General features: G+C 39.6%; 1 protein-coding gene across 1 annotated transcript in view; it reads right to left on the reverse strand.

Moving 5' to 3' along the window:
- Window positions 1-231: 231 nt before the first annotated feature.
- Window positions 232-12823, reverse strand: part of LOC103268158 (zinc finger protein 124-like) — a 25141-nt gene continuing 12549 nt past the window's right edge. Inside the window, exons 6-10 of the mRNA XM_021716357.1 lie at window positions 3185-3311; window positions 2504-2564; window positions 882-1213; window positions 698-797; window positions 232-613 (exon numbers count right to left, since the gene is read on the reverse strand). Of these exons, the coding sequence (XP_021572032.1) occupies window positions 232-613; window positions 698-797; window positions 882-1213; window positions 2504-2564; window positions 3185-3311 (1002 nt within the window). The remainder of the gene's footprint in view (window positions 614-697; window positions 798-881; window positions 1214-2503; window positions 2565-3184; window positions 3312-12823) is intronic.

Below are 12823 nucleotides of genomic sequence, written 5' to 3' on the forward strand. Positions count from 1 at the left end.
TGCCAACAAATGCAACTGAACAAATACAGGTTTTAACACATTCTTTACATTCTGTGTGAATCCTTTCAAGTTTTCCTTTCCTTCCATGTGAGTCCTTTCAAGTTTTCAAAAAGGACTGGAAAAAAACTGTAGGCTTTACCACATTTTTTACAGTCATAGAAGTTTCCTCCTGTTTGATTCCTTTATTGTCTTTGAAGAAACCTGGGAAAATAAATGCCACATTTCTTACATTCAGAGTTTCTCTCCAGCATGTGACTTTTCATGTTTTCGACAGGAACTATATCGACTGAAGCTTTTACCACATCTTTTACACTCATAGGGCTTTTCTCCAGTATGAATCCTTTCATGTATTTGAAGAAAACGGAAACATCTGAAGTGTTTCTTACAGTTCTTACATTCATAGGATTTTTGTGCAGTGTGAGTTTTTTCATGTTTTTGAATGGAATTGAAATATCTAAAGGCCTTACCGCATTTCTTACATGCGTAGTGTTTTTCACCAGCATAAGCTTTTATATGTCCTTGCAAGGAATACAGCCAACTGAAGGCTTTACCACATTCCTCACATTCATAGGGTTTCACTCCAGTATGAGTTCTTTCATGATTCTGAAGGGAACTGGAAGATCTGAAGGCTTTCCCACATTTCTTACACACATAGGGTTTTTCAGCACTGTGGGCATTCTTATGTCTTTGAAAGGACCTGAACCAACTGAATGCTTTCCCACATTCCTTGCATTCATATGGTTTCTCTCCAGTATGAGTTCTTTCATGGTCACGAAGGTCATTGGAACGACTAAAGGCTTTTCCACATTCCTTACATTCATAGGGTTTCATTCCAGTATGAGTTCTTTCATCATTACAAAGAGAACTGAAACATCTGAAACCTTTCTCACATTGCCTACATTCACAGGATTTTTCTCCAGTGTGAATCCTTTTACGTCTATTAAGAGAACAGGAAAAACTGAATGCTTTCCCACATTTCTTACATTCATGGGGTTTTTCTCCAGTGTGAGCTCTTTGGTGCCTTCTAAATGAATTGGGAAAATCTTTGATTTTCCCACATACAGTACAATTATGTCCATTTTCAGTATGCATTACTATGTCTCTTTGAACTCTTTTGAAAGTGAAGGTTTTCTGATATTGTTTACATTTATATGGCTTCTTTCCACATGCCTCACAATCATATGATTTGCTTCCAGAGTGATACATGATGTGCCTACAAAGAGATGAATGACATACAGAGACTTTTTCATAGACACTGCATTCACATGGTTTTAATCCAGTAGAAATTTTCTTGTTCATCCTAAGACCTGAAACCTGGCCGAAGATTTCTCCACATTGACTACCTTCTTTACTTTCACACAGTCTCTCTACCATAAGACTTCTGAAAAAAAAAAGATAAACCAATAATTAATGATGATAAGTATATTAATGCTTTTATTTTCTTACAGGTCTTAAACTTTTGCTAACAAAATCAGGAAAAGTGAAAGTTTTCTGCCATGACTAAACTGTTTGAAAGTGAACACATTAGTCTGCAACACACTCTCTGCCCCACAGCAATTATTAATATTATTATTACTTCATCTTTTTTTTTAGTTGGAGTCTCACTCTGTCGCACAGGCTGGAGCGCAGTGGCCCGCTCATGGCCACCAAGCCTCCACCTACTGGGCTTAGGCAATCCTTCTACGTCAGCCTTCCAACTACAGGCATGTGCCACCATGCCCAGCAAATTTTTTGATTTATGTTAGAGATGAGATCTTGCCAAGTTGCCCACGCTGTTCTCGAACCCGTGAGCTCAGGCAATCCTCTCACCTCAGCCTCCCAAAGTGTTGGGATTATAGGCAGGAGCCATTGCACCCAGCCTACAGCTATTATCAAAACAGTATTATTCTCACATGCAATTCCTTAGTACTTAATACAGGTAGGGTATCTGTCCCTTCCAAATCTCATGTTGAAATGTGATCCTGAAAATGGAGGCTAGTGGAGAGGTATATGGGTCATGGAGGCAAATCATGAATGATACCCTACAGTAATGAATGACTTCTCACTCTATTAGTTCCTGTCAGACTTGATTGTTAAAAAGAATCTGGCACCTCTTTCTCTCTCTCTCTCTTGCTCCTTTCTCTCATTACATGACATATAGGCTCTCCTTCCCCTTCTGCCATGACTGGAAGCTCTCTGAAACCCTCACCAGAAGCAGATGCTAGTGTCATGCTACTTGTACAGTCCGGAGAACCATGAGCCAAATAAATCTAATTTCATTATAAATTTTCCAGCCTCAGGTATTCCTTTGTAGTAATGTAAAAAGACTAAGACAGAACTGTTTCCAAGTGAGCTATTTTGCCAACATCAAACATTTATGTTACATTGAAGTATATATATGTGGTAGAAACTTTCAAAGAATAATTAAAATTGTGACAATGTATTTTGTTTACTTGTTTTTGAAATATTATGACATGTTAAGATTGCCCAAAGGGTGTTAATTCCCCTTGTGAGTGAAACTTACGTTAGATTTCTCCAAGAATTTTTATACTGATCTTCAATGCTTTGGTCTTCTCCTTTGCTTCCTAAAATGTAGATCCATAAAGAATACAAATTACTGGAAATTATAGAAAAATTACTAAATTCTAGGTGCTATGGAGGGAATATGGTTTTTACCCACCAAAATTAATGTTGCAAGTTGGTCAAAAATATGGCAGTGTTAGGAGGTGAGGCCCTGTGGAAGGTTTTGGGTTATGGACATGGATCGTCATTAATGGATTAATGCCTTCCCTTGCCAGGGCATGTATTATCACCCTTGCAAGACTGAATTTGTTACCAGAGAATAGATTGCTATAAAAGCAAGTTTAGCTTCTAGACTGGCTCTTCTTCTCTTACCATGTAATCTATTTGTACATACCACTTCTCTATGAGTTGAAGTAGCACTTGGCCCTCACCAGATGAAACTGGCCAATCTTTGACTTTCTGGAATCATGAACCAAAATAAAACTCTTTTCTTTGTAAATTACCCAATGTCAGATATTCTGTTATAATAACAAAAAACAGAGTAAGACACAACACTCATTTTACACTGGCACCATGCCTGATTGATTTACCAAAGGAGTCCCTTTCCACATTTCAAATCATGGAACAGCATTAAAAACCATAAAACGTTTATTCTCTGACTAAGAAACATGGTTATATTTACCTATAGAAGCCAGATTGCTGAAGGTTTCCTGCATCACATCTCTATACAGATTCTTCTGGGAAGGATTCAGCAAAGCCCATTCTTCCTGAGTGAAGTTCACAGCCACATCCTCAAAGGCAACTGAGTCCTAAAACATTCCATATTTTTGTAGAGGAGGATGGGTAAGACTATAAGCACTGGATATCTACAGTCAACTCATACGATGTTCAAATTGTGGTAAACATTTATGCCACGGCTTGGTCATCAGTACTGTTCATCTCTGTCCACACTTACTTCCTCACACACAGCAGTTCTTATGTTAAAATTGAACTATTCAGAAAGGCAATAGCAGAGTAGGAACATCCTTGTTGTTGATGGGTCCAGGGAGTAAAATTTGCTAAGTCACCCATAATGTTTCTTTGTAGAATATATCTCCAGTACCCGTCACTACAAAGTCCTACTACATGGTGTGCATAAAAGAGTAAAGACTGAGGTTGGGTGCAGTGGCTTTGCCTATAATCCCAGCACTTTGGAAGGCCGAGGTGAGAGGATTGCCTGAGCCCACAGGTTCAAGACCAGTCTGGGAAATTTGGTGAGATCTCATCTCTACACTAAATAAAAATATTAGCCGGGCATGGTGGCACGTGCCTGTAGTTCTAGCTACTTGGAAGGCTGAGGTGGAAGGATCACCTGAGCCCAACAGGTCAAGGCTGCAGTGGCCATGAGCATGCCACTGCATTCCACTGGGTGACAGAGTAAGACTCCAACTCCAAAAAAAAAAAAAAGAGTAAATACTGCCAGTTCTGAGTCTACTTATGCTTAGAAATGCCTGCTCACAAAGTCTGACCTATGCTGGTATCAGGAAACTTAGGTTTTGGGAGGCATCTCAAAAACCTAAGTGACTCATTGTGGCTAGTTTTTCTAAACAATATGACATTTGCTGAACTCCTATTTTTCTTCTGAAAGACTATTATCTGGTTCTCTTCTCACAGTGGTTACTAGGTGATCAGCCTCAATAAAACACTCTGAGCACTGAGTATTTAAATAAGCTTCCTTGGTAGACAATATTTCATGTATGTTGTCACAACTTGTTAATTGAGAAATGAGCTCATTCCATGTGGTTACACTAAAAGAGAACACTTGGAAGCTTGCAAATGGTTTACTCCAGACCAAATTTAATCAAGTAAATAAGCCTAATAATATTTAATAATTTAAATGAATAATTTTTAAATTTATATTGGGAAATGTCAAAGCAGAATGGAATAAATGGAAAGATGATATATGTTTTCTTGGAAAGAACTCAATGTCATCTAGAGGTCACCTCTTACAAATGATATCCCTATAATATTCCATAAGTCCACGAAACAGACTGTTTAGTGGTCAATAAAAACTACTTTTCGCCGAGCTCGGTGGCTCAGCCTGTAATCCCACGCCTTTGGGAGGCTGAGGTGAGTGGATTGCCTGAGCCCGCGGGTTTGAGACCCGCCTGGGCAGCGAGACCTCATCTCTACAATAAATCAAAAAAAAAAAAATCAGCCAGGCATGGTAGTGCATGCCTATAATTCCGGCTGTTAGGAAGGCTGAGGCGGAAGGATCGCCGGAGCCTGGCAGGTTGAGGCTGCGGTGGCCGGGAGCGGCCACTGCACTCCAGTCTGGGCAACAGAGTGAGACTCCAACTAAAAAAAAAAAAAAATTACTTTTCAAAAACCTGTAAAAATAATAAATGTCTAACAATTGTCAAAGTCCCTTTTGCACAACAGCAGGATGGCTTGTCTAACATCCATCAAGGATTTCAAATATAACATTCATAATATAGTATAGGCAGCATGGTATAAGCAGAGAGATAAACAAATAGGCTAAAGGAAAGGAAAAGAGACTTTAGTGAGCTGGAACTTATGTGGAAAGTTGACTAATGACAGTGGAGGTACTGCAGAAAAGTGAAGGAAATCTCAAGCACTTAAAAACATGGGGCAAATATAACTGGTTATTTGAAAACACGAACTGAATTGCTCTCTATTCCATAGAAAATTATTTATTGTACATTCAAATGTGAAAAACAGAACTAGAACATGTGCAGCTGTCACAGACCAATTGTTTTGACAAAATAGGCAGGTTTTTTATATAAGAAAAAAATTAAGCAATACTAAGACCAATAAATTTAAATATATCAAAATTAGGGGATTTAAAAGACAAAAACATAGTAAAATAAAAATCTATAACATATGTTGTGATGTTGATATAGATATTGGCTTTCATCCACAGTTCCCAGCTCCTAACCCTATAGCCTCTGTTACAGTCTTTTGTTGCAATGTTGTGTGTCAGGCGTCTGGGGCAGGTCTTAGGAACAGACTCTCTCTGACTTTCTCATGCCCTACTTTCACCTGCCCAAGGCAGGACTCCAATCTTCTCTGTCTTCTGATTGTGGGTCTTAGGACTCTTCCTAGAGAAGGTCCTATCTTACATCTTGGCGGAATAGGTCATGAAGTTTCCATAAAAACCCAGAAGTCTGGGTTCGAAGAACTTCTGGATAGCTGAACACATGGAGGATCCTGGAGGGTGGCAATGGAAGCATCTTGCCCCATATGTCACCCTACACAAGTCTTCATCTGTATCCTTTAAATATCCTTCTTAACAAACTGGTAAACATATTTCCCTGAGTTCTCTGAGTTGCTGCAGCAAATTAATCAAATGCAAAGAGAGGGGCTGTGGGAACCCCAACTTGAAGCTGGTCGGTCAGAAACTCCAGAGGCCTGGCCTTGCCACTGGTGTCTGGGGGAGAGGCAGTCTTTGGGGACTGAGCCCTCACCCTGTGGAATCTGACACCATCTCCAGGTAAAAAGTATCTGAATCGAATTAGATGACATCCAGCTGGTGTGTGCTGCTTGGTGGTGGGGAGAAACCCCCACATTTGGTCACAGAAGTTCTCTTCTGTGTTGATGATTGTTATAGTGAGAGAGTAGAGGGAAAAACACAATTAAGGAGTTTTTCCTAATTCACATGCACTATAAAAAAAATGAGTGTGCTGAGTAAAAATGAATAAAAAATGAGAAAATGAGCAAAAAACAATTAACAGATAAAAGTATGTGACAGATGATCCATTTCCATGGATAACATGGAAACAAAACAACCAAATAAAATATCATGTAGATAATATTTGACATCTATTAGAAGAAAAAAAAATTAGCCAATTAGAGAATTCCAAGTAGTGATGTCCACAGCAAACAGTTATGCAAGAATGAAGGAGGAGCCAATGGATATACTCCATTGCTACTTTCTGTAATTTGAATTCTACCACAATCTACAGTACAGTAATTTTTCATGAATATCCAGAAAATTTATTGTGCATTTATACTTGCAGACTGACATAAAAGGATAGGAATAGTATTTTTCTACAAGAGCAAAAATAAACTTTAAAAAGTTCAAATATAGCCGGGCTTGGTGGCTCAGCCTGTAATCCTGCGCCTTTGGGAGACTGAGGTGAGTGGATTGCTTGAGCCTGCGGGTTCGAGACCCATCTGGGCAACTTAGTGAGACCTCATCTCTACAATAAATCAAAAAATCAGCCGGGCGTGGTGGCGCACGCCTGTAGTTCCAGCTACTTGGAAGGCTGAGGCAGAAGGATCGCCGGAGCCCAGCAGGTCGAGGCTGCGGTGGCTGGGAGCGGCCACTACACTCCAGTCTGGGCAACAGAGTGAGACTCCAACTCAAAAAATAAAAATAAAAAAGTCCAAATATTATAAGCACTGCACTGGATGAGTGATGTGGGATGGCACACAGCCTCTGACCCTAGCACGTGTAAAACATACCAAGGCAAGGAAACCAATTGATCTACCTTTTCATTTTAATTTCATTAATACTCATTTATTAAGTTCAAAGGAGGCAAAACTAAAACAACAACAGAAATATAAGATGGTAAAAAATATGAAAAACAGCCAAAGAATCAGGACACTGATCACCTAAAAGGCAAGATGGAAATGAGTCTGGGAGGTGACCAACAGGAAACTTATGACTGCCCCAGGCCCAATTGTAAAACTTGATGAAAATTCCAAGATGTTTCTATTATTATTACTAACACTTACGACAAATGTTTTATTCATTCTTTTGTGACTATGTTTCATGAAACAGATTTTTAAAAATTAATTGCTTAGTCCAGTCTCACAGGCAAGGGCATAGAAAGGAACATTCTCACAACCACAAAAGTGAAACGCAAGCAAGGCCGGGTGCAGTGACTCAGCCTGTAATTCCAGCACTTTGGGAAGCTGAGGCGAGAGAATTGCCAGAGTCCAGGGGTTCGAGACCAGTCTGGGCAACTTGGTGAGGCCTCGTCTCTACAATAAATCACAAAAATGAGTGGGCCTGGTGGCATGTGTCTGTAGTTCCAGCTACTTGGAAGGCTGAGGTGGAAGGATTGCCTGAGCCCAGCAGGTCGAGGCTGCGGTGGCTGTGAGCGTGCCACTGCACTCCAGCCTGGGTGACAAGAGTGAGACTCCAACTCAAAAAAAAAAAAGGCAAATAAATTGAACTGAACAACTTTCTGAGACCCATCAGAGAATTAAGTTCACAGGGGAAACCACCATCTCAAAATCAGAGGGATGGAGGGGCACATCCAAAGAATAACTGACATGATCAGAAATTCCTACAAAACACCTGTGAGGAGCAGTTGCTGAGTATGAAAACCTAAACTGTAATTGTTAAGTTGCTGAAGTTTAAGACCTACAATCTCCAAGATGCCTAGTCTCAGAAGTCCCCACAAATTTATGAGTTTTCTCTCTAAAAACTCTTTAAGGCTCTCACAGTAGAGAATTCAGGAAAAGTGGTTCATGCTTCCAGCAAGAAATGAAAAGTAGCTATTTTCAAATATGCCCAAAGAATTCTCTTCTTTTAACAGTCCTGCCTTAAAGAGGAACTATTTCTCAAAAGCCTAATCAGTGGAGATTTTACCAAAACCGTACCTCCTGACATACTGGAAATGCCTAATTCTAGCCCCCTCTAACCTCTTGCCTTAATAAAAAAGAGGGGTAAGAACAGAAAAGTACTTACAAGTCATAAAACTAAAATAAGATTAAATCATTGGTCAATAAAATGCTACTCCTTACCCTACACTACCACATCCAAAAAAAGCAGAATACCGGCCAGGCATGGTGCCTCAAGCCTGTAATCTCAGCACTTTGGGAGGCCAAGCGGAGAGTATCGCCTAAACCCACGAGTGTGAGATCAGCCTGAGCAACTTGGCGAGACCTCATCTCTACAATAAATCAAAAAAATTAGCCAGACATGGTAGCACACACCTATAATTCCAGCTAAACGGAAGGCTAGGCAGAATGATTGCCGTAGCCCAGCAGGTCGACTGGGGTAGCCGTGAGCTTGCCACTCTATTCCAGCTTGGGTGATGGAGTGAGATTCCAGCTTGGGAAAAAAAAAATAGCGGAAGCCAGGCTCAGTGGCTCAGCCTGTAATCCCACGCCTTTGGGAGGCTGAGGTGAGTGGATTGCCTGAGCCCGTGGGTTCGAGACCCGCCTGTGCAGCAAGACCTCATCTCTACAATAAATCAAAAAATCAGCCGGGCGTGGTAGCGCATGCCTGTAATTCCGGCTACTCGAAAGGCTGAGGCAGAAGGATCGTCGGAGCCCAGCAGGTCGAGGCCACGGTGGCCAGGAGCGGCCACTGCACTCCAGTCTGGGCGACCAAGTGAGACTCCAACTCAAAAAAAAAAAATAGCAGAATACATACATGATAACAGTAGAATTAAGGGAAATCTATGCCTCAAACCTTAGTTTAAAGTCCTTAAGGGTACACTAGCAAATTGGATAACATTGCTGAGGTGAACTAATGTCTAAAAATACACAATGTACCAAGACTGAGTCAAGAAGAATTAGAAAATCTGAACAGACCTACAGTTGTAGATTGATATAGTAATCAAAACCTCCAACAAATAAAAGTCCAAAACCAAATAGTTTTGCTGCTAAAATCTACCAAACATTAAAAGAATACCAGCTCTTCTCAAACTCTTTCCCAAAATATGGAGAAATAAACACCTTTACACTCATTTTATGTGGCCAAAATTACACTGACAACAAAGATAGACAAAGATACTATAAGATAAAAAGAAGCCGGGCATGATGACTCACGCCTATAATCCCAGCACTTTAGGAGGCTGTGATGAGAGGATTGCCTGAGCTCATGGGTTCCAGATCGGCCTGGGCAACTTGGCAAGATCTCCTCTCTACCATAAATCAAAAAATTAGCTGGGCATGGTGGCACATGCCTGTAGTTCCAGCTACTTGGAAGGCTGAGGTGGAAGGATCACCTGAGTCCAGCAGGTCAAGGCTGCCATGGCCGTAAGCATGCCACTGCACTCCAGCCTGGGCAACAGAATGAGACTCTGACTCAAAAAAAAAAAACAGGCTGAAATTCAAAAATAATATGTCAAAATCAATCAACGTAATACATGACATTAGCAAAATGACTGCAATATCACAAGTATCTCAATTGATGCAAAAAAAAAAGCATTTGGCAAATTATTAAGGTCCATTCAAGATTTAAAAAAAAAAACAATAAATTAGGACTAAAAGGAAGCTACTGTATTCAAAAGGCCATATATAAAAAACCAACTCTAACATAATAATCAATTAAGTACAAGGGGGGTCCGAAAAACTCAGAAGTGTTTTTTGGAGGGCAGACGCCTAGTGGTACGGGTATCCCCTACTAGGTAAGTGTTCTAGGAACCCATCAGATCAGTGTACCAGCTAGCATTGTGAGAGGCTGCATTCAGTTCTGGTGAGTTTTTGGTTTTGTTGTTGTTGTTGTTCATTCAATGCATCTGTCCATTTTATGAGCAGACTTGCCCACATAGTACTAACTGCACTCCAGTCTGGGCGTGGTTTCTGACCAAAAACAGCATGACCCCTATGCCCTACCCTCCCTACTCACCTGATCTCACCCTGAGAAACTTTTTTTTCTGTTTCCCTGGATGAAAAGGTCCTCAAAGAGAAACGTCTTGCCAATGCAGAAGAGGTGAAACAAAATTGTTAGAAACACTAAAAGGCATCAAAATTGACAAGTTCAAAAACTGTTTTAAGCAGTGGAAAAAATTGTCTCAATAGGTGTATTGCATCAAATGGAGAGTACTTTGAAGGTGACTAAAGTTTAAACATGTGAGAATAAACTCAATTTTTTAATAAATAAATAAATTCTAGGGTATTTTGGGTCCCCTCGTACAAAAAACTTTCCCCCTAAGATCTGAGACAAGTCAGCATACCTGCTTTTACCACTCCACTTCCATTCAATACAGTATTGGAAACCCTAGCCACAATGATTGGGTAAGGTTGTCCCACAGGATGTAGCATTAATCTGCCAAATACAGGTAACAGAAAATAGAACAGATTTATCTACTATAATAAAATTTTCACCCTGCAACAAACACAAAGTGATGCTTTGGTGAATTTTTATAATTCAATTAAACTACTGTGTGTTTTTGTGTGGAGTTGTATGCATTTTATGCAGATATAACAGAAGAGAGATATTACCCTATGTCTTTTCCCTGATAGTATGAAAAACTCTGGAATTTCATTTGAAATCACCTAAAACAACAGACCTCAAAAAGTTATTACACATGCTCAGGGAAAGAAAACTAAAACATAAATATAAAACTACATATATGTATTCTTAAGATCCACTTCTTTTGTGCCTCTTTGGAAATATTTTACCTTATCTTTAAAAGTTTTATTGAATTAATTAAAAATAAGGGACTAAAAAATGAACAACTCTTTTCAAGAGGACAAACCAGGAAGAAGTTGTACTAACTGAAACACAGGCATGTGTGACTTAAGTGTCAAGTCAGGCCATCTACCACACTGGAGGTTCTCCCATTCTTACACTGAAATGCTCAATAATCACCTTCCCAGGAGACTGCACTGTGCTCCGTGTACCACAGGTACATTTTAATTTGCAGGTTCTTGTGCCATCTTGCTGGGGAGGGATTTTCTTGTTTTGGGGGGTCATTTTTCTCCCTTCAAAAGCATGAAAAAATCCAGAGGACAAGAATTATTTCTGCCTTTTCCTCTAATTACCAACATCCAATTGGGAGACAACCAAAGTATCTGCAAGAAATGAAAACTGGGGTTGGGGAGAGAAAAATCTCAATGTCCCAAAGGGTTAGCTTTTTAAAACATAAAATATGCCAAGAGAGTTCTCTCAGTCCCAGGGCATTCAGTGGCTCCTAAGAGGCTCCGCTCCATACCCAGGTTCATATTCACTAAATGATCTAGGAGACACGAACACTGTGGGCATCCTGAGTCATTGCCAGGCAGTTCTGAAGCTCAAGGCCACAAAAAGGTAGAAGAGTAACTAAGGCCACATCACCCTATGAAGTTTCCAAAGACAACCTTAACCCAAAGCCATTCTGATAAGGTATCTGTGCCTAGGATAATAAAAGGAGGATAGACAATTAGATAACTTTATAGTAGAGTATTAGGGGATTAAACCGTTTTCCTCTTGTGAAATGTTCACAACTTGAAAACAAATCTTTAAAAACACGCCATCCATTGCTCTGTTTAAAAAAAAAAAAAGTAAACTATTAAAATTCTGTGTCTCTTTAAAATGTAAAATAAGGGACAAATAGTTGATAATGTTGTGAATTAGAAGTTGGAGTTAGGGAACATGGGAGAGGAACTGGACATTTAGGATTTTACTGCCAGCCCTATAAGAGTTAGGATCAGGGAGCAGCGTGACAGATTTGAGACTCTACTTGCCATATATTTGAAAAATGAAAGAAAAAGCAGTCCCTCTGTAGAATGTTAAAGAAATAAGAGACAATTAGACCAAAATGGCTGGAATGCCCCAGGATACTATGTAAGAAAACAAAAATCTAACTCAAAAGCATGTCTCACTTAGAAGGGAATACTCATTTAGCCTTAACCAACCACAAACCTTCAACTAACCTCTGATTGCTTCTTCATACCCTATTTCTCAGTCTACTCATGTCCAGCCAAAACATGTTAAAGACACCAACAAGGAACTAAATTTATTAAATACATGCAAAAACTGAAGTTACATGGCAGCAATATTCTATAAAGGAATTAAAAGTGAAAAAAGCAAACATCTGAACTGCGTTAGATAAGGAGCCTGCCTCACCCACTATTCACAGTGAAAACCTGCATACAGAGGTTAAACATATTTCAAACATGAGAACCAGACCCTGATGTTAAAATGCAGCCCTAAAGGAATCAGTGCCTGGTGATGAGGCGACACCAAGAAATTAACTCTGTGAGCTCAACATGCCATCCTGACTTACAAGGTTTCTTATATGAGAAAAGAAACGTTTGGGGGAAATTTTGAAAAGATTGACAAGTTCAACTCTGCTAAAACTAAGACGTGTCTGTTAAATTGTAGAACTGATTTAAAACACAATATATTGTTGCCTGGAGATATTTTATCCATTTTGCCATTCTATGTCTTTTCAGTGGTGCATTTAGTCCATTCACATTCAGGCTAATTATTGAAATGTGAGAGTCGGTCCCTATCATAATGTTCTTATAGAGTTGTTGTTGTTGTTTCTCTTTGTTTTTCTTTTGGGTTTGGGGTTGGTTCATGTGTATTTTACTCTTTTTCCTGTACTCTTGTGAAGAACGTTGTTCTTTTTTCCTTTTCTTCTGCTGCTTA

This window comes from Carlito syrichta, unplaced genomic scaffold (genome assembly GCF_000164805.1).
Source record: "Carlito syrichta isolate Samal-C Ts95f unplaced genomic scaffold, Tarsius_syrichta-2.0.1 Scaffold308794, whole genome shotgun sequence".
NCBI classification, from domain to species: Eukaryota; Metazoa; Chordata; class Mammalia; order Primates; family Tarsiidae; genus Carlito; species Carlito syrichta.